Below are 23,264 nucleotides of genomic sequence, written 5' to 3' on the forward strand. Positions count from 1 at the left end.
AATCCATCAGTGTGATTACACCCTTCTGATTCAATGTTTACATATTCTGTTTACATATCTGTTCCTCAATGTCCCAGTGGGTGTACGGGGGTCTGTAGTACAATCCATCAGTGTGATTACACCCTTCTGATTCAATGTTTACATATTCTGTTTACATATCTGTTCCTCAATGTCCCAGTGGGTGTACGGGGGTCTGTAGTACAATCCATCAGTGTGATTACACCCTTCTGATTCAATGTTTACATATTCTGTTTACAAATCTGTTCCTCAATGTCCCAGTGGGTGTACGGGGGTCTGTAGTACAATCCATCAGTGTGATTACACCCTTCTGATTCAATGTTTACATATTCTGTTTACATATCTGTTCCTCAATGTCCCAGTGGGTGTACGGGGGTCTGTAGTACAATCCCATGAGTGTGATTACACCCTTCTGATTCAATGTTTACATATTCTGTTTACATATCTGTTCCTCAATGTCCCAGTGGGTGTACGGGGGTCTGTAGTACAATCCATCAGTGTGATTACACCCTTCTGATTCAATGTTTACATATTCTGTTTACATATCTGTTCCTCAATGTCCCAGTGGGTGTACGGGGGTCTGTAGTACAATCCATCAGTGTGATTACACCCTTCTGATTCAATGTTTACATATTCTGTTTACATATCTGTTCCTCAATGTCCCAGTGGGTGTACGGGGGTCTGTAGTACAATCCATCAGTGTGATTACACCCTTCTGATTCAATGTTTACATATTCTGTTTACATATCTGTTCCTCAATGTCCCAGTGGGTGTACGGGGGTCTGTAGTACAATCCATCAGTGTGATTACACCCTTCTGATTCAATGTTTACATATTCTGTTTACATATCTGTTCCTCAATGTCCCAGTGGGTGTACGGGGGTCTGTAGTACAATCCATCAGTGTGATTACACCCTTCTGATTCAATGTTTACATATTCTGTTTACATATCTGTTCCTCAATGTCCAGTGGGTGTACGGGGGTCTGTAGTACAATCCATCAGTGTGATTACACCCTTCTGATTCAATGTTTACATATTCTGTTTACATATCTGTTCCTCAATGTCCCAGTGGGTGTACGGGGGTCTGTAGTACAATCCATCAGTGTGATTACACCCTTCTGATTCAATGTTTACATATTCTGTTTACATATCTGTTCCTCAATGTCCAGTGGGTGTACGGGGGTCTGTAGTACAATCCATCAGTGTGATTACACCCTTCTGATTCAATGTTTACATATTCTGTTTACATATCTGTTCCTCAATGTCCCAGTGGGTGTACGGGGGTCTGTAGTACAATCCCATGAGTGTGATTACACCCTTCTGATTCAATGTTTACATATTCTGTTTACATATCTGTTCCTCAATGTCCCAGTGGGTGTACGGGGGTCTGTAGTACAATCCCATGAGTGTGATTACACCCTTCTGATTCAATGTTTACATATTCTGTTTACATATCTGTTCCTCAATGTTCCAGTGGGTGTACGGGGGTCTGTAGTACAATCCATCAGTGTGATTACACCCTTCTGATTCAATGTTTACATATTCTGTTTACATATCTGTTCCTCAATGTCCCAGTGGGTGTACGGGGGTCTGTAGTACAATTCCATGAGTGTGATTACACCCTTCTGATTCAATGTTTACATATTCTGTTTACATATCTGTTCCTCAATGTCCCAGTGGGTGTACGGGGGTCTGTAGTACAATCCATCAGTGTGATTACACCCTTCTGATTCAATGTTTACATATTCTGTTTACATATCTGTTCCTCAATGTCCAGTGGGTGTACGGGGGTCTGTAGTACAATCCATCAGTGTGATTACACCCTTCTGATTCAATGTTTACATATTCTGTTTACATATCTGTTCCTCAATGTCCCAGTGGGTGTACGGGGGTCTGTAGTACAATCCCATGAGTGTGATTACACCCTTCTGATTCAATGTTTACATATTCTGTTTACATATCTGTTCCTCAATGTCCCAGTGGGTGTACGGGGGTCTGTAGTACAATCCCATGAGTGTGATTACACCCTTCTGATTCAATGTTTACATATTCTGTTTACATATCTGTTCCTCAATGTCCCAGTGGGTGTACGGGGGTCTGTAGTACAATCCATCAGTGTGATTACACCCTTCTGATTCAATGTTTACATATTCTGTTTACATATCTGTTCCTCAATGTCCCAGTGGGTGTACGGGGGTCTGTAGTACAATCCATCAGTGTGATTACACCCTTCTGATTCAATGTTTACATATTCTGTTTACATATCTGTTCCTCAATGTCCCAGTGGGTGTACGGGGGTCTGTAGTACAATCCATCAGTGTGATTACACCCTTCTGATTCAATGTTTACATATTCTGTTTACATATCTGTTCCTCAATGTCCCAGTGGGTGTACGGGGGTCTGTAGTACAATCCATCAGTGTGATTACACCCTTCCGATTCCTGAGTTCTACCCAAATGGACCCTGTGTCTGACCCCTCTAGTACATCTCTGCTGAGTGCAGCTCTGATATTGTCCCTCATTAGTTGTGGAACTCACCAACCCTCCCACCTTTTTTACCTCCTTCTTTATCTTTTCTAAAACTTCAAAAACCTGTTACATTACCATCCATTGCTGCCCCCTCTAAACCCAGTTTCAGTAATTACCACAACATCGTAGTTCCATGTACTGATCTATGCTCTAAGTTCATCACTGTCTCCCGTTAAAATATACATCCTTCAAACTATCTGACCCATCTTACTTGTTACTTCAAATTTGCTTTTCAATACCGTCCCTGTCTATCTACCAGTCCGACCCTTCACTTACTGACCTGGTGCTCTTGTTCACAGTCTCCAACAAAACTAGTTTAAACCCTCCCGAGTAGCATTAGCAAACCTCCCAGCCAGGGTATTGTTCTTCCTCCAGTTAGTCACAAGGACGGCAAATGCAATGTCGGTGTTCATTTCATGATGAAGTTCAATGCTGAGAAGTGCGAGCTGCTACATTTTGGTAGGAATAATCCAAATAGGACAAACATGGTAAATGGTAGGGCATTGAAGAATGCAGTAGAACAGAGTGATCTAGGAATAATGGTGCATAGTTCCCTGAAGGTAGAATCTCATGTGGATAGGGTGCTGAAGAAAGCTTTTGATACGTTGGCCTTAATAAATCAGAGCATTGAGTACAGGAGTTCGGATGTAATGTTAAAATTGTACAAGGTATTGGTAAGGCCGAATTTGGAGTATTGTGTACAGTTCTGGTCACTGAATTATAGGAAAGATGTCAAAAAAATAGAGTACAGAGAAGATTTACTAGAATGTTACCTGGGTTTCAGCACCTAAGTTACAGGGAAAGGTTGAACAAGTTAGGTCTTTATTCTTTGGAGTGTAGAAGGTTGAGGGGGGACTTGATAGAGGTATTTAAAATTATGAGGGGGATAGATAGAGTTGACGTGGATAGGCTTTTTCCATTGAGAGTAGGGGAGATTCAAACAAGAGGACATGATTTGAGAGTTAAGGGGAAAAAGTTTAAGGGTAACACGAGGGGGAATTTCTTTACTCAGAGAGTGGCAGCTGTGTGGAACGAGCTTCCAGTAGAAGTGGTAGAGGCAGGTTCTGTATTGTAATTTAAAGTAAAATTGGATAGGTATATGGACAGGAAAGGAATGGAGGGTTATGGACTGAGTGCGGGTCAGTGGGACTAGGTGAGAGTAAGCGTTCGGCATGGACTAGAAGGGCTAAGATGGTCTGTTTCCGCGCTGTAATTGTTATATGGTTTATATATAAAATCAAAAATCAAGGGTGTAATGGTGAGACTTTATCAGACCGCACTCAATGTATTGTGAGGTGAGCAGTTTTGGGCTCCTTATCCAAGAAAGGTGTGCTAGCATTGGAGGGGGACCAGAAGAGGTTTATGAGAATGGCCCTGGGAATGAAAGATTTAATGTATGAAGAGCATTTGATGGCTCTGGGTCTGTACTCACTGGAGTTTAGAAGAATGAGTGGTGAACTCATTGAATATTGAAAAGCCTAGATAGAGTAGACATGCTTCCTTTGGTGGGGGTTTAGGACCAGAGGGCACAGGCTCAGACTTCAATGGATACAGCACACTTTAGTACGCCCAAAATGGGATGTGAGTTGCTTTTAAGTGTGAGTCCACAATTGTCATGAGCAGTAGTGTGATAAAATGCAAGAAAATCATTTGTTAGAAATGTTGACTGAGCAAAAATTATTTGCTAATTCTTTGAGATTGATAGCATGTTTGCCTCATCTATACACAACAACCAAAAATGTATTTCAGATTCATAGAGTCCTTGTTCAGTAGAACAGTAATTTATGGATCTTCGGATGATCATCCAAAAATGGCACATTTCTGTCTCCCACCTGAGTTCCAGATTCATACCACTATTCACCCAATGTCAAAGATTTTTATTTCAGTTCCTCTCTAACAATGTTCCCTCAGCTTTTCCAAAATACTGCCATGTGAGGCAGGCCTGGAATTAATGTCTAACAGACAAGTTATCCAGAACTACGATGAAGTGCCAACCAAGAGTTTTCTGCTAAAATCCCAGGAACTTGGAACCACCCACCAAAGAGACAAGACTGTAACCAGCACTCAAAAAGATGTTACATGGAGGTTTGGGGAGCAATAAACCATGATAGTTCACTGTTTCTATAAATAATATTTTCCTCCCATATTTACAATTGCTTTAAATTAGTTTCCCTTTGTTCCACAGAGATCGATAATTAGGAATCATTCATTGCGTGAATTGATCTACTGGGTAGAGAAAGGAATTCCATAAACATATTTCATATTCATGTCCCTCGCTGTCCCTGCAGATGGGAACCAGTGCGAATCCAACCCCTGCAAGAATCAAGGCAGCTGCAGTGACGGCATCAACCTGTATAAGTGCACCTGCCTAGAAGGTTTTAAAGGCATCAACTGTGAAATCGGTAAAGTGCAGGAATTTTCAATATTATCCAAGTCATAGAGTCATACCACTCCTTCAGCCTCACAAACTCAGACTAACCATCTAGCTCTCACTTACACTAATGCTGTACTAACCCCATTTCAATCTTCCCACATTCCCAGCAATTTCCCTCACACAAAATGCTGGAGGAACTCAGCAGGCCAGGCAGCATCGATGGAAACGAGTACAGTCGATGCTTCAGGCCGAGACTCTTCAGCAGGACTGGAGAAAAGAAGCTGAGGAGCAGAATTAAAAGGGTGGGGGGGGGGGAGGGAGAAACACAAGGTGATAGGTGAAACCAGGAGGGGGAGGGGTGTGAAGTAAAGAGCTGGGAAGTTGATTGGTGAAAGAGATACAGGGCTGGAGAAGGGGACATCTGATAGGAGAGGACAGAAGGCCATGGAAGAAAGAAAAGGGGGACAGAAGCACCCGAGGGAGGCGGTGAGCCGGCAAGGATATAAGGAGAGAAGGAAAAGGGATAGGGAATGGGGAAGGGAGGGTGGGAGGACATTATAGGAAGTTCATGCCATCAGGCTGGAGGCTACACAGATGGGATAAAAGGTGTTGTTCCTCCAACCTGAGTGTGGCCTTATCATGACAGTGGAGGAGGCCATGGATAGACATATTGGAATGGGAATGAGATGTGGAATTAAAATGGGTGACCACTGGAAGATCCCGCTTTTTCTGTTGGAGCTGCTCAGTGAAATGGTCTCCCAATTTACATCGGGACTCACTGATATACAGGATGCCACACAGGGAGCACCGGACACAATACATGACCCCAACAGACTCACAGGTGAAGTGTCATCTCACCTGGAAGGATTGTTAGGGGCTATGAATGGTAGTGAAGGAGAAGGTGTAGGAGCAGGTGTAGCACTTGTACCATTTACAAGGATAAGTGCCAGGAGAGCCAGGGAGGGACAAATGGACAAGGGAGTTTCATAGAGAGTGATCCCTGTGGAAAGCAGAAAGTGGGCGGGGGGAGAAGGAAAGATGTGCTTGGTGGTGGGATCCAGTTGGAGATGGTGGAAGTTTCGGAGAATTATGTGCTGGATGCGAGGGCTAGTGGGGTGGTAAGTGAGGACTTGGCAGAAGATGGGGTAAGAGCAGATGTGCGTGAAATGGAAGAGATGTGGTTGAAAACAGCACTGATGGTGGAGGAAGGGAAACCCCTTTCTTTGAGAAAGGAGGACATCTCCTTCATTCTAGAATGAAAAGCCTCATCCTGAGAGCAGATGCGATGGAGACGGAGGAATTGAGTAAAGGGATGACATTTTTACAAGTAACAGGGTGGGACGAGGTATAGTCCATCTAGATGTGAGAATCCATTGGTTTATAGTCAACATCACCAAATAAGCTATCTCCAGAGATGGAGACAAAGAGTTTGAGAAAGGGGAGGAGGTGTTGGAAATAGACCAGGTAAATTTAAGGGCCAGGTGTAAGTTGGAAGCAGAGTGGATAAAATCAATTAGTTCAGCACGGGTGCAGGAAGCAGCACCAATGCAGTCGTCGATGTAGCGTAGGAAAAGTGCAGGACGATCACCTTTGTAGGCTTAGAACATAAACTATCCTACATAGCCCACAGACAGGCAAGCATAGCTGGGACCCATGCAACATCCCATGGCTACACCTTTTGTTTGAAGGAAGTGGGAAGAGCCAAAGGAGAAATTATTGAGAGTGAGGACAAGTTCTGCTAGGTAGAGGAGAGTGGTGGTGGAGAGGAACTGGTTGGGTCTGGTGTCCAGAAAGAAACAGGGAGCTTTGAGGCCTTCCTGGTGGGGGATGGAGGTATGGAGGGACTGGACGTCCATAGTAAAAATAAGATGATGGGGCCCAGGGAACCTGAAATCCTTGAAAAGATCCCGCGCGAGTGAAGAGTCACAGATGTAGTAGGAAGGGTCTGAACTAGGAAGGATAAGACAGAGTTGAGGTATCTAGATATGAGTTCAGTGGGCAGGAACAAGCTGAGATAATGAGTCTACCTGGACAATTCAACTGGCAAAACTAGGTAGTGGCTTATTAAATAATCTAGTTTTGCTACCTTCTAGAAATCTTTATTGCTCCAAAACTGAATAGGGAACAGGGTCTTCTTTACCAAAAGTCAGCTGTTCTGCACCCCAGGCGCAGACTCCCCCAAAACAGATTGGAGTCTTGCTGTCACTAACTGAAACTCTTCAGGATACTCCCTCTGGAACCTGCTGCCACTGGTTGCCTCCTATGTGATCTTCCAACACATCCCACTGGGAGAGAGATGAGGCTGGAAGCCTGAGCTCTGGGCCACTTCACCAGAACACAGTGAAAATTAGGTCCCAGCTCCAGATCATGTTTATATCTTTCAGAAATTCCAAAGCTCTGCAATCTGAACAATGGAGGCTGCCACCACTACTGCCGAGCCCAGCACGGCCTGGCTAGGTGTTCCTGTGATTCTGACTTTGTACTTGCTGAAGATGGAAAATCCTGCGTTCCTGCAGGTAGGCACATGGCATGCTTTTGCAATTTTCTGCATCTTGGAATTTTTGCCAGCACCATCGATGACTGAGCAAAGTGGAGAAAGCTAAGAGTATGTTCTTCATTGTTTATTTCATTCTTCAGTTCACTTAAAGTCAAACACAAGCCAGTCACTTCATTTGCTCTCTTCACTCCAGCTTTATCTAATTCTCACATGGAGCGGATAAAGTGGCATAATCTGGTTGTAGACGCAGAGTTCACTGTCCTCAGAGAGATGATGTCACTGAGAGTAAAATATAAGTTGGTCTACTTAAGTCTTATGTTGCTTTCTCTGAGAAAATTCATTGTAATTTGATAAAAGCACAAACTAGATACTAGAAACTGATAACTATCACCCATCAAGGGATATTTCCACAGATACAAACAATCTTGATCCAATTTTGTAAAAACCCTACCCATAAACAATAAGCATAAGTATTCGAGTTGCTGGTGGTGGAGGGTGGCCTCTACTCAGATGCACCCAATCCCTACACAATCATTCAAAGTCTGTTCAAGACCTCGTCATTCCCTTCCTCTCTAAACTTCACCAACCCACCTACCTTTCCAAAAATACATAAATGATCAAACACACCCTTTCATGTTTCCTCTCCTTTCTAACCCTCCACTGGCATCTGTGCACCAACAGTGAACAAACTGGGCATGCTCCTCACTTTTAACAAGCTTGCTCTGCATCTTTAAATGTTCAGCTGAACACCAGCTTCACATCTTTCTGAGGTAAGACTTTCAGCTTTCCGTTTCTCTTTATTTGAGGTGTGCTTCCACAAAAATCCTGGAAAGGTGTTATTGGTAATAGTAGGAGACGGATCACTAGGTTACACATGTCCCCTCACTGGCAATATAGAGTGCAACTGTCTGCCTCTCTTCCCTTCTGTAACATAAGATACAGGAGGAGAATTAGGCCGCTGAGTCTGCTCTGCCATTTCATCATGGCTGATCTATTTTTCCTTTCAGTTTCAATCTCCTGCCTTCCAAACCCCATCCCAGTATCACTTCATGCCCTGACAAATCAAGAATCTATACACAAAGACTTGGCTTCCACAGTCCCTTATGGCAACAAATTCCACAGGTTCACCTCTTTTTGGCTAAAGAAATTCCTCCTCATCTCTGTTCTCAAAAGGATACCCCTCAATTCTGAGGCTGTGTCCTCTTGAGGAAACCATGCTGACTATGGCCCATTTTGTCATGTGCCTCCATGTACCTCAAAATCACGTCCCTTATGTAACATAAGAATCTTTTGACATTCTCTTTAATATTATGGGTAGCTTACTTTTGCATTCCATCTTTACCTTCTTAATAACTTTTTATTTAGGCTTCCTGTTGGTTTTTAAAAGCTTCCCAATCCTCTAACTTCCCATCAATTTTTGCTCTATTATATGCTTTGGCTCTTATGTCGGCTTTGACATGTCATGTTAGCCACAGTTTTGCCATCTTGCCTTTAGAATACTTCTTTCTCTTAGGGATGTATATAAGATGGAATTTGACAAATCTGAAAACCAGGTCCTTTTTCAAACCTGTCATTATTTTATTTGCTGTTATTCATCAGCCTCATTCTAGTCCCCACATTTACCTTAGCTGCGCTCATCCTACTCAGATCCAAGCAATTCATTTTAGACAAAGAGCAAAGAAACGTAAATCTGAGCTGCTGCTCAGAAGACAGGTGAAATTGCTAGCTGATCTATTGAGTAGCAGAAAGAGGACAACTTCCAAAAGCCAATAATAAAACAAAGACAGACCGAAGTGCAAATAAAAGAAAGTCAATTATTACAAAACAGCCATGCCAAATCCTTAACTGACAGGTGGATAGGACACATAATGTATACATATGATTCAATCATGAAAACACAGAAACAAGCAAAATTCATCAATAAATCCAATATCTCAAGATTACTGAAACGGAGATAGGCAGTTAAAGAGGTAGAGGAAGGGAAATATATTACTAATGAATAAATAATATATGGAATTAAAATGCTTTTCAGCAAGATATATCAGTCGATCATCCAATAAATAATACCAATTTATCATGATAAAGAGAGAACAAGTATGTATATATAGTAATATATACTAAATATATTGCTCAGCATAATTTTGTGCAATACTTAGCAGTAGGGTGTTTTGTACAACTGAATTTATGGGATCACCTGACAAGCTAAGATTTGGAGCTGCAAGAATAAAGACAGATCTTAGTCAGAATCTCAATAATAAGGGGTACGCCATTAAATACACATGTAATACCAGAGAATTTTAATTTGAAATAACTTGGAAAACATCTGGGGGATTGGAGGAAGGTGAGATGGAGAAGTTGGATGAATAAGCTATTGAATAAAGTTGTTAAATGGTTTGCTTTGTTCCATGATCTTCAGACTATACACTCCACTCTACAGCTCTCAATCTGAGGAACTCCACAATCAGCTAAAGCGCAAAGATGTTGTATTGAAGTCAGTCATAAAATGCTTGTATCTTAAGTAAACACTTTCTCTATTCCTTTGATCAGTACGTAATCCGTGTGGGACCGTTGGTCCACTGCTTTTGACTGATCCTGTGCCTACGAACAGCAGTATGGTAAATGACACTGATGCTGACCTGGACGGAGAAAGTGGCAGCAATTCACTAATCAGAATCGTGGGAGGCCAGGATTGCCCACCGGGACAGTGTCCATGGCAGGTACTTACCATACATCCAAGAATACAAATTAGAAATAAACAAGTTTCCACTTCACTTTGAATTCTTTCTGAACTCAAACAGTATAGTCACTCCATTCCCAGCACAGTACAGACACTTTACTCTGCATGGGTTACTTCCAAATTAAATCCTTACTGCAGCAAGACTTTTATTCAGCCTAGTTTCTTTATATTGCATTCATTTAATACTTACCTTTTAATTTCCTCACCAGATCAACTTCACTCGACAGTTCTCTCCACATGGTCCAATACTTACTCACTACATCTGGTTTAATACTCTCATGCTCACGCCCATACTCTTTAACAACCCACCCAGACTAAATCATTTCCCTCACATTTACTGTCCAACTCAGTATCATCCACTGCCCTGTTCTGTCCTCATACCTTTAATAACTACTTTAATCCCATTTGCTTTGATCCATACCCAGACATACTGTACTCATATTGCACTCAGACTGAACACCACTTCTGTTCTCTCTCCACATCCTTTAGATTCCAAACAGTCTCAACCCTCTCATCTACTCTATTTCCATATAAAAAGAAAGATGTAAATCTCCTTCAGCTTCTAAAAAAGTAGAGGTACTGCTACACCTCCTTTGTGACTACATGCACCAAGGACAGGTCATCCAAAATACTGATGGCCAGAAATCTGACATTTCTAACTCTCTCCTCCTGAGACCCGCCAATGAAAACTGGCATGTGATCTCCCAAATTCCCTTTTCTGAAGTCAGTGATTAGTTCCTCAGTTTTGATGACACAGACCACTGTCTATTGCAGCATTGCACCTACAAGAAGAGATTTGACTATAGCATTGGAGCCATGCTTAGCCACACGATGGTGGGGGTAATGGGCTGAGCACGCAGTAATACTCATGCAATCTCTCAAATTGAGTATGATGTTCTAGATGAGTTGTCATTCAACCATGCATGAATATCCTGAATACAGCCAAACAGAACTTTCCCCTGGGGTCAAGGTGAAAAACACTGTACCAACAGTCATACACAACATAAGGAACATATAGCATAAACAAGATAGCAGTAAACATACAGTCACATAAAAATATATAATATAGCCAAGTCCCTGAGTGACATGTCCTGTAGATTGATGGTTGTTGGCCAGAATAAGCCCTCAGTAATCTGCAGACAAATGCACGTATGCACGCAATCCACCTTGTCTTTCACCAGGCAATCACTGGAGAGCAGCAACAACGGGAGGGACCTGCCCCAATCCAGCAAGGATGCCACGCCACAGTGCCTGTTCAGTCTCTCCTTCCGAAGCTGTGACTCCACTTGTTCTCTGCAGCACAGCAGAGCTCATTCTCGTGTAGAGTAGGAACAGATTTCCTCCAGCTCTATCTTCCCAGCTTTTAGATGTAATGTTGAATTTCTTCAGGCTAATTGTGATGGTACTTTGCCCACCAGAGGCTTGCTGTTGTCCCTTCAACTCGGAGTAAAGGATCTGTTTGGGGAGACGTGAGTTGGCCATCCGGATGACATGACCTATCCACTGGAGTTGGTGTTGCTTTATCATGCTGGAGATACTGTTGATGTTGGCCTCCTCCAGTATGCTGGTGTTCATGCGTCTGTCCTTCCAGCTGATCCTCAAAATCTTTAGTGGTAATTTTCCAGCACTTCCAGGTGCCAAATGATTCTGCTCTGTACAATAATGTAGGAAAGATGGTTACTCTATAGACCAAAAGTTTTGTTTGGACCCATAGGTCATGGTCTTCAAAGACTTTTTCCTTAATCCTGCATAGATTCCACCAGCACCACCCAGGCGGTGGTTGATCTCCGAGTCAATGTCTGTTTTTGAGGAGAGAATGCTGCCAATTCCGGAATTGTGCCGGAAAGTGGTCTACATTTTCAAGGGCAATAGCATCAATTTTTATGGTGAGCTGGATAAATGAACGGTTGAGTAATGACTTATTTAGGGCCTAAGTCTTTTAATATTCAAGACAAGATACAGGTCACTGTATGCTTTGGCAAAGACATTCAGGATATATTGGAGGTCTTCTGCAGAGCATGCTGCAATGGTGTTGTTATCCAGTTACTGAAGCTCCATGATAATGGTGGTGCTGACCTTGAACCAGCTGAGTTTGAAAAGCCATGATCCATGATCCAAAAGTCCATGATCGGGATTGCTTGTGACAGGTTTTGACCAATGGGGTGAAGAAGCAATAAAGATGGTAAATAAGGTGGGTGCAATGATACAGCCCTGTTTGACTTCCGTCTTCACAGTGAAGGGTTCTGATCCAGCAGCACTAATACGGAGTACTGTGGCTGACACACCATCATGCAGTCACTTCAGTATTTGAAAATACTTGTCAGCACAGCCATATCTTGATAGTATATGCCAGAGAACTCGGCCGTCTACTGCATCAAATGTCTTTGTCAAATCTATGAAAGCTAAGTACAGTACAAGGATTGCCTTTGTTCATAGCATTTTTCCTGTAATTGGCGTGCTCTGAAGATCATGTTAGCAATACCTCTAGATGGACGGAAACAACACAGTGATTCTGGGGGTACTTCTCCAGATAGCGAAAGGAGTCAGTTGACAAGGATACATGCAAGCACATTGCCTCTTGTTAAGAAAAGGGAGATGCCTCTGTAATTGCCACAATTTGCCTTCTATCCTTTCTTAACTATGGTCACTACTAGAGCATCCCTGAGTTCTGAGGGCAAGAGTTCCTTTTCCTAGACCTTCAGGACCAGGGCATGTATATGGTGCAGGAATGCTGGTCCACCTTCCTTGAAGATCTCTGCTGGGATCCCATCAGGACCAGTGGCTTTGTTACTTTTCAAGCTCCCAATGCCATATTGGACCTCTTTCATAATGCGAGCTTCCCCCATGTCTTCTCTCACATGTCTCTGGAGAATTTGGTTAGTAAGCTCTGGTTCAGCAGCACTACCACACCTAAGAAGTTCTTGAATATGCTCTCTCCATCAATTGTTAATATCCTTCTGACCCTCTGACAAATCCTTCCCATCCTTTGAGCACAGGGGATTTAATCCACAGTACCTGGTGCCATAGATTTCTGTGTTGGCACTGGAGAAGCATCTCATTTTACAAGAGTCTGACAGTCTCTGAATTTCCAGTGCTTTCTCAGTTCTTTAGCTGCTTCACCCTGTACTGGACATTTGCCTTGGCTCTGAAGTAAGGCTTTGTTCTTATGCTGATGTAATTCTGTCAAGCGCAAAAGTTGTTCTATCTCTAAGTCGTATCATCAAATCAATCTTGATGTTTCTTGGACTCATGTGCAAAGGTGTTTTTGTAAATATAGAGGATGGTGGATTTAAGCAGAACTCCGTCTTCTTCAATATTCTCCAAATATTAGTGGTTAGTGGTTTTCCCCAAATGAGGGCTGAAGGTGATGCTGGGTGGCAGTGTCAAGTAGGCCCTTGAGTTTTAATATTGTCCTGGTCTGCTTCTGTGAACCCTCCTCTTTCTCATGAGTGTGATGAGCATGGTGGGGCAGATAATCTGTCCAACAGTCATCTGTGCCAACCATGGCCTTTGTGATGTTCACATCACAGTGGTCCCTGGCTCACACAATAACATAGTCAATGAAATGCCACTGCTTAGATCGAGGGTAATGCCAAATGCCTTAAATTTGCTTTTCTGATGGAGGTGAGTGCTAACGATGATAAGAGTGTGCTCAGCAAATATGGTGAGAAGTGGTACTTTGCTTGAGTCGATCTTGCCAACGCCTTCCTTGCCTATGGTACTCTTCCAAATGTTGAAGTCCTGACAGACCCTGACATTGAAGTTCCCTGAGAGAATTACCTTATCCTCCTCGGGGATGCTCAACAGTGTCATGTCTAGATAGCATAGGAGGCTTCTTTTACAGGTTCATGTGGGCCCAGGGTTGGTGCATTAGCAATCATGATGGTTGCCACATGGTTGTTGGCAAGCACCAAATGGATTGTCATGTGACATTCACTGATCCCCATGGGAAATTCAGAGAGTTAACTGACAAGGAAATAAATGTAATTCGTCTAAGATTAGTGAAAATAGGTCTTTGAGAATGACAATGATTAGTGGATCAAATTCAATACATTAAATAATGTGACCTCGAGGAAACCCCTTCTCCCCGAGGAACAGGCACCTTGTCTGGCCGCAGCAGAGGCAGGGAGGATCCTAGCCAGGGTAAACCCAGACAAAGCTGCAGGGCCAGACAACATACCTGGTGAGATGCTGAGGGATTGCACCCCACTGCTAACAGATATCTTTAATATCTCTTTGTAACAACCCACTGACCCTGCAGGCTTTAAGACAGTGCCAAAAGAGGTAGAGTATCTGGCCTAAATGACCACTATCCACTTCAGCCATCATGAAGAGCTTTGAGCAGCTGGTAACGGATCATGTAAAATCCCATCTTCCAGTTGCATTGGACCCTTTCCAGTTCACCTACCACTCAAACCAAACGCTGTTCCTCAACTTCAGCTTGAGTTTAATGCAATCGTTGCTCAACGCCCTTCTCTGTACCTTGCTCTTGGGCTTCTTGACAAAAAGACCCTAGTCAGTGCAAGTTAGCAGCATCATCCCAAGCTCCACTGCACTAAGCGCTGGCATCCCCCATGGCTGTGTGCTCAGCACTGGCATCCCCCATTGCTGTGTGCTCAGCACTGGCATCCCCCATTGCTGTGTGCTCAGCACTGGCATCCCCCATGGCTGTGTGCTCAGCCCTGGCATCCCCCATTGCTGTGTGCTCAGCACTGGCATCCCCCATGGCTGTGTGCTCAGCACTGGCATCCCCCATTGCTGTGTGCTCAGCACTGGCATCCCCCATGGCTGTGTGCTCAGCACTGGCATCCCCCATGGCTGTGTGCTCAGCACTGGCATCCCCCATGGCTGTGTGCTCAGCACTGGCATCCCCCATGGCTGTGTGCTCAGCCCTGGCATCCCCCATGGCTGTGTGCTCAGCACTGGCATCCCCCATTGCTGTGTGCTCAGCACTGGCATCCCCCATGGCTGTGTGCTCAGCCCTGGCATCCCCCATGGCTGTGTGCTCAGCACTGGCATCCCCCATGGCTGTGTGCTCAGCCTGCTGCTGTTCAATCTATAACTGCACTGCTAGATGCAGGCCAAACACATCACCAAGTTGGCCGATGATGCAGCAGTGGTTGGTCTGATCAGCAACAATGATGAGTCGGTATTCAGAGAGGAGGGACAGAAGCTTGTCAAATGGTGACAGAACAACAAACTGAGTCTCAATGTGCACAAGGCAAAGGAGATGATTTTGGACTTCAACCAGGTGCAGGCTGACCACTCTCCATTCCACATCAACGGCCCTTCTGTGGAGAGAATGAAGAGCACTAAGTTCCTTTTCTTTAGTGTGCACATAACAGACAATCTAACCTGTCCCACAAAACCTCCTTATTAGTCAAAAAGACACAACAGTGTCTGTTCTTTCTGAGGAGATTGAGATGCGCAAGGTTCCCCGCCCCCATTCTAACAGCTTTCTGAGAACCATGGAGACTGTCCTGTCTGGATGCATCCTTGTGAGGTAAGGATGCTGCAAAGTATCAGACTGCAAGACCCTACAGAGGATAATAAAAGCTGCCAAGAGGATCACCAAGGTCTCCCGCCCTCATATTTGTGGCATTTACCGGGAGTGTAGTATACGATAGAGCCTGAAGCATTGTTGAGAATTCCTATCATCCATCCCACAATCTCTTTGACCTACTGCTGTCAGAAAGAAGGTACAGGAGCATAGACACGAGGACTGCCAGACTGGGTAACAGTTTCTTCCGTCAACCTGAGACTAATGAATACCCTACCTGCGACACAGCAACAATGGCTACGTGCACAGGAGCATTTCAGTCGCTGCTCACTCGCACAGTTTAGAGGGAACAGTGATTAGGTAAAGGAACCCTTAGGAGACACTGATCAGAATATAATAGAATTCAAGCTGCAATTTGAGAGGGAGAAGCTAAAACTGGATGTATCAATGTTACAGCTGAGAAAAGGTAACTACAGAGGTATGAGAGAGGAGTTGTCCAAAGTTGATTGGGGGGGGGGGGGGGACTAGCAGAGATGACGGTACAGCAGCAATGGCTGAATAATGGGAGTAATTTGGAACACACAAGATCAGTTCCTCCCAAAGAAGAACTGTATTTTAGAAGGAAAATTACGTAACCATGCCTGACAAGGGAAGTCAAAGATAGCAAAAAGCAAAAGAGATGGCATACAATACAGCAAAAATTAGTGGAAATTTAGAGAATTGGGAAGTTTTTAAAAACCAACAAAAGGCAACTAAAAAGCAATAAAGAGAGAAAAAATGAAATATGAAAATAAACTAGCCAAAATGTAAAAGATGATATCAAGATGTTTTAAGATACATGAAGAGTAAATGAAAGGCCAGAGTAGATGATGGAAAATGATGTGGGAGAGGTAGTAATAGGCAACAAGGAAATGATCATTTTGTGTCGGGTATTATTGTGGAGGACCGGCAGCATGCCAGAAATTCATGAATGTCAGGGGGCAGAAGTGAGTCTAGTCATTGTTACCTTGTGCTGGGGAAGCTGAAAGATAGGTCACCTGGACCAGGTGGACTACGCCCCTGGCTTCTGTAGAGGGTAGCTAAAGAGGTTGACATTAGTAAAAATCTTTTATTGATCACTAGATTCTGGAATGATTCCATAGAAATTAAAAATTGTAAATGTCATTACTCTCTTTAAAAAGGCAGGAAATTATAAGCTTGACTTCACTGGTTGGCAAGATGAGAGTCCGTTATCGAGAATAGTTGGAGGCTGAAGTCAGCATGGTTTCCTTAAGAACAAACCTTGCCTGACAGATCTGTAGGAATTCCTTGACGAAACAACAGGCAGGATAGACAAAGGAGAGTCTGTGAATGTTGTTTGCTTGGATTTTCAGAAGGTCTTGACAAGGTGCTGCACGTGAGGCTGCTAAACAAGATAAGAGACTATGGTATTACAGAAAAGATACAAGCATGGACAGAAGATTGTTTGTCTGACAGAAAGCATTGAGTAAGAATAAAAGTGACCTTTTCTGCTTGGCTGTCAGCAGGGGTCAGTGCTGGGTCTGCTACTACTCACATTGTATGTTAATGATGTGGCTGATGAAATGAAACAACAACACACACAAAATGCTGGTAGAACACAGCAGGCTAGGCAGCATCTATAGGGAGAAGCGATGTCGACGTTTCGGGCCGAGACCCTTCGTCAGGACTAACCGAAAGGAAATGAAAGGCTTTTTCTACATGGGGAGAATAGATAGAATTGATGTGGAGAGAATGTTTCCATTAGTGCGAGACTCTAGCACCAGACAACACAATCTTTGAATAGAAGGACATCCCTTTAAAACAGAGAAGAGGAGGAATTTCTTTAGCCAGATGGTGGTGAATCTGTGGAATTCTTTGCCACAGATAGCTGTGAAGACCAAGTCCTTTCGTATATTTAACGAAGAAGTTTTTAGGTTCTTGATTAATAAGGATATCAAAGGTTACGGGGCAAAGGCAGGAGAATGAGGTTGAAAGGGATAATAAATCAGCCGTGATTGAATGGTGGGATGAATGATCTAATTCTGCCCCTCTCTCTCATGGTCTTCTTAATGGGTACTTGACCTTGCTATTTAAATCATGAATTAAAGCAGGACTCCAGTTTTAAGGCCTGGGCAATCCACTGTACTCTCTCAGTCATTACAACCCAGCTTTGAATCTAATATTACCTTCTTTTGGATCCCAAGGGCATTTGCCCACCTGACCAGTCAAACACGTTGCTGAAATCCACATTTACTAGATCACACACCAGTATACGGCAATATGCCACACCGAGCAGCCCTCCTTGGTTCCTCTTTCAAAGTTAAACTGTTCTTCAGTTATGAGCTTCCCCAAAACAAAGTGAATGTCCTTGAATAACCTTGCTCGTCCAGCAGAAACTATAATTGACTCGGACTGGAAAACCAGTACTCTTCTTTTTGTTTTCTGCTTCTCCTCCATTTGAACATGCAAGTCCACACGAGAACACCAAGGCATCTCCTCTTAACTATCACCCAGATTCTGTTCACCAACTGCATGATCGTGTCCTCGAGGAAGATCAGCATGAGTAAAGCAACTTCAATTTCAGTATTTGTGAATGGACCAGCGGCAGGTCCTGAACTGAATGAATTCCAAAGGGCCTAATTAAGGCTGGCAGTTCACCATGACTCTCAAACCATTTGTGACCTGCTGGCTATAGTTTCACATTGCCCTCAGTGCAAAATAATGATTTTATATTAATTAACCAACAGATCCTATTAGAATAATAATATTATAAATCCTATTAAAATAATCATCTTAATGTAATATATTAATTAACCAACAGATCCTATTACTTGATGAAACTGACACAGTATTTTGTGGAGCCACGATTCTAAATGAACGGTTACTAGTGAGTGCAGCCCATTGCCTTAACCACACCAAGGCCATCACTGCTGTTGCTGGTGAGAACTCTTTTTCTACATTGCTTTATTGATAAATTGTGATTCTTATTTCAAATACAGTGGAAAATGTTAAGCAGTTTCTCTGATTTATTCTGTGTTTCATGCTTTTCCTGTAAAATCCATGTTTCTTCAATTTTTTTCTAACATCTAATTTTTAATTATTGCTCTTCCTACAGGTTAAAGATTAAATATGGTCTTTCTTTGTTATGTGTACTTTGAATCCTAAAGTGAAAAGTGCTGTTTGGGTCAAAGACTAACACAGTGAGGGCAGCTGGCAGGCTGCCAACATAGCACGTCCATAACTTACAAACTTTTCCTAATCCAAACACCTTTGGAATGTGAGGGGGTTACTGGAGCACCCAGTGGAAGCATGCATGGTCATGGGAAGATGTACAAATTCCTGAAGTCAGCAACGGGAATTGAACCCGATCGCTGATGCTGTAAAGTGTTACACTAGCCTCTATGCTACTGTTCTGTCTGTACACCATTGTGCCACCCACTTATAGACAAAAGGATTATTACCTCATTGTCAACTTCGCTAAGTGCAGAATTTTTCTACAAATTTAAGATTTCAGCTGTAGGTGGCACTTTCCATCAAATTCCAGCCCTGAATTTCAATTAAACAGACAAGCTGGTCGATTGGAATTTGCGACAAGCTGATGAGTGTGCCACCTGGTTGTCCTGTCTGTCCCCTGTGACCGATTGCGTGGGTTTTCCCGTGTTGCTCCTGTTTCCTAGCGCTCCTCAGGATATGCAGGTTTGTAGGTTAACTGACAGTTGTAAATCATTCCTAACATAGGTAAGTGACAAGCCAATCAAATGGGAGTTGAAAGAACTAACATAGGAGCAGTGTAAGTGGGTGTTTGGTGATCTGAGCACTGGTGGGATCATTTCCATGATGCATGATTCCATTTTTACATCTAGTTCTCTTCTTTCAGACAATGTCGCCCTTTTATCTTAAACAGAGCTACAGCACCATGCAGGTCCTTCAGTACACAATGTTGTGCCTACCTTTTAAACTACTCCAAATTTAATCTAACACTCTCCTCCCACAAATAGCCTTTTAAATGTCCCTAATGTATCTGCCTCTACAACCAACACTGGAAGTGCATTAGTGCATTATCATTTTACTCACCTCTATTAAATCACCTCCTTTGCTCCAAAGAGAAAAGACCCAGCTTGCTCAATCTTTCTGCATAAGACATGTTCTCTAATCCAGGCAACATCCTGGCAAACCTCCTCTGCACCCACATCCTTCCTATGATGTGGCAAACAGAAATGAACACAGTACTCCAAGTTGTCTAACCAGAGTTTCAAAGAGCTGCTACATTACCTCATGGCTCTTGAATTCAGAAGCCCAGCTAATGAAGACAAGTGCACTACGTGCCTTCTTGATCATCCTATCAACTTGCTCGGCAGCTTTGAGGAATCTCTGAATGTGGAGCCAAGATCCTGGTGTCCCTCCACATTGGAATCCTGCCAGAACCTTGCACTCTGCCTTTATGTTCAACATTACAAAATGAATCACTTCACCCTTTTCCACATTGACTCCATCTCAGCCCGGCTCTGCATCCTATCAATGTCCCATCATAATCTACAACAACCTTCTATACTACCCACAACATCACCAAACTTTGTGTCACCTGCAAATTTACTAACTTTCCCTTCCACTTGCTCATCCAAATCATTTATAAAATCACAAAGAGCAGGGGTCACAGAATAGATTTGTGTGAACACCACTGGTCACTGAGTTAAAGTTAAAGTCTGTCCCGAGCCTTATAGGCTCATCAGGCCAGTGCTTATGCCAGTTTCCACGGCGTGAAGCCACTGAGACTACGAGACTCTTCCCCACCGCCGGATAGGGTGCCAGTCTATCGCGAGGTTAACCTCCAGCACTTTGCCGGTACCCAGTTGTAAAACCACTAGATTTTTGCTCTGGTTTGCAGAGTAGAATCCATAACTTGCAAATAATTTGATAGAAATTTAACCATTAATTAAAGATTCAAAAGATCTTATTTGGATATTTCTATTGCTACATGCAGGTGAATTTGATATCAATTTGGAAGAAGGTACAGAGCAGCGACAAGAGGTTACGATGTTAATCTCCCATCCTCAATTCGAAAAATACACATTTGATAATGACATTGCAATTCTGGTTTTGAAGAACCCGCTACAACTCAATCAGCATGTTGTACCAATTTGTATTCCCCATAAAAACTTTGCGGAACAAGTTCTGATGAATCAGCCCAACGCGTTAGTTAGTGGCTGGGGCCGTCTCCAAGACCACGGTGTGACATCCACCAAGCTGCAGCGGCTCACTGTGCCTTACATCGATCGGGCCAAGTGCATTGAATCCAGTCGGTTCCCTGTGTCTCAGAACATGTTCTGTGCTGGCTACAGTAATGAGAACAAAGACTCCTGCCGAGGGGACAGTGGAGGCCCTCATGTCACCAATCACAAGAACACTTGGTTTTTGACTGGGATTGTAAGCTGGGGAGAAGGATGTGCACAGAAAGGGAAATATGGCATCTACACAAAGGTGTCAAAATACATCAAATGGATTAAATATGTTATGAAAGAAATGTCTACTTACCCACTCACACATAATTAGATTGAAAATGCATTTCATTTTAATATGTGCAGGCTAGACACCCCACTTTGCAAATATATTACAAAGTTTGACTTCCTCACCATTAATTCCAACATACAGTACATCAGAGCTGAACATAGAAATTAAATGCAGTCTTTGTGACATAATTAAAATTAGACCTATTATCAATAGTTGGCTCCATTTATCTACATTAGGGTTACAAAGGAAATTTAAATTTTTTAAAGATTTTCGTATAATTACACTACGTCATCTTTTTCCCACGTTATAGTCTAATGCTGTATGTAAAATATCAACCAGCAAGCAGTTGTCCCAGAGTGTACGTGCCATCTCTGAAAAGTGCACCAATAATATTCAGAATAAAAATTACCATCAGAATGTGACTATATCTGGAAGGCAAATGGTATATATCATCACACCAATGCACACTGAAGACTGTTTAATTGTGGCAGACAAACTAAATTATGTGAGTGTACAGAAACTGGTTGACTGAAATGTACATTGATGATAGTAGAAATGTACAGTGGCAGTGGATGAACAAAATTGTGCTATTTACAATGGTAACTGTAACGTGGGAGAGTGGGTTCAAGGATCCAATCAATGAAGCAGGAGAATCTGATTTAAAAACGGGTGCGTGGGATATTTATTTCACAAACAGTGGAACGCTAAGTCAAGTATCTAGCTAAGCAAGTATTTGTCTAAGGTATCCAAAACCTCTGCACCGTACGTTCAGCTGCCCTTTAAATGAACAGATACACTACTAAATCTCCCCCATCTATAAAACCAAGAAATAAGCACGCTATGCATAAATGCTTAATTAAACAAACCACGGTGGGGGGGTGGGGGTCTATGCTGTCTCTCAGTGGTCCTTCAGGACTGGTTGCAAATTCAGCCTGAAGTGGCAGAAAAGAAAGAGAGTGAACCCTCTGTACATGCCATCATATATACCCCCAGGGTGCCCGGAACCAGAGAAGGGCTTCATTGCATCCAAAAACCAACCAATGGGAAAAGAGTACCGCAAACTTTAAACAAACTAATCAACATGATGGAAATGGCTTTCGAATAGAAGAAGCTACACCCCAGAGAACAGTAACCAGTACACTTAGCAGAGCAAGAGTCCAATAGTGACAGATAAACTGTACAAGATAATTAGACACCATAATGTAAGTGACATACCATACAATACAGTTGTACATAAATTACAAATACATTGGACAGTACACATATCCAATAATGCTATTGTGTCTATTGTTGCTAGTTCTGGAAATGTATCAATAATAGGCACACTACAGTGGCTATGAATACTTGGAATGGTTCAGTACATTGCTTGCTATTGTACTCTTGGCATAGTTGAGGTGCACTGAACCATGCCATGTTTATAATAATGGGAAACACACTGAACTGTGCCAAGGGTACGAGATTGGGAAATGCTCTGAATTATGCCAAGTGTAGAAAAGTGAGAGATGCATTAAACTGTAACAAGGTTACAAGAGTGTCAATTAATCTGATGTGATTATGGTGCTGATGCAGATGAACTGTACAGTATGTTAGAGATTTCAAATAGATTTTTTTTGCATCTGTATTTACTCAGGAGATGGACACGGGCTCTATAGAAGTGAGGGGAAACAGCTGTGAGATAATGGACTGTATACAGATTACAGAGGAAGAGGAGCTTGCTGTCCTGAGGCAAATTAGGGTGGATAGATCTCCATGGCCTGACTAGGTGTCTCATTGGACGTTGTGGGAGGTTAGCACAGAAATTGTAGGGGTCTGGAGGAGGTAAGATGCAAGAGGACTGGAGGTTATGTAACGTTGTTCCATTGCTTAAGAAAAGCTCTAAGAAGAAGCCAGGATATTATAGGCCAGTGAGCCTACTGTCAGTAAGCGATAAATTATTACCCGGTATTTTACAGGATGGGATATATAAGTATTTGATTAGGAGTAGTCAATATGGCTTTGTGCATGGTAGATCATGTCTAACCAATCTCATAGAATTTTTGAGGAAGTTATCAGGAAAGTTGATGAAGGAAAGGCAGTGGACTTTAGCAAAACATTTGACAAGC

General features: G+C 42.7%; 1 protein-coding gene across 1 annotated transcript in view; it reads left to right on the forward strand.

Annotated features, from left to right (window-relative positions):
- The window catches only part of LOC140727994 (coagulation factor X-like), a 43,401-nt gene extending 21,796 nt beyond the window's left edge, over positions 1-21,605 (forward strand). Inside the window, exons 4-8 of the mRNA XM_073046069.1 lie at positions 4,835-4,948; positions 7,305-7,436; positions 9,965-10,134; positions 18,476-18,593; positions 20,636-21,605. Coding sequence (XP_072902170.1) covers positions 4,835-4,948; positions 7,305-7,436; positions 9,965-10,134; positions 18,476-18,593; positions 20,636-21,204 — 1,103 coding nt within the window. The 3' untranslated portion in view covers positions 21,205-21,605. The remainder of the gene's footprint in view (positions 1-4,834; positions 4,949-7,304; positions 7,437-9,964; positions 10,135-18,475; positions 18,594-20,635) is intronic.
- Positions 21,606-23,264: the final 1,659 nt, after the last annotated feature.

Source organism: Hemitrygon akajei, chromosome 5 (assembly GCF_048418815.1).
Source record: "Hemitrygon akajei chromosome 5, sHemAka1.3, whole genome shotgun sequence".
NCBI classification, from domain to species: domain Eukaryota; kingdom Metazoa; phylum Chordata; class Chondrichthyes; order Myliobatiformes; family Dasyatidae; genus Hemitrygon; species Hemitrygon akajei.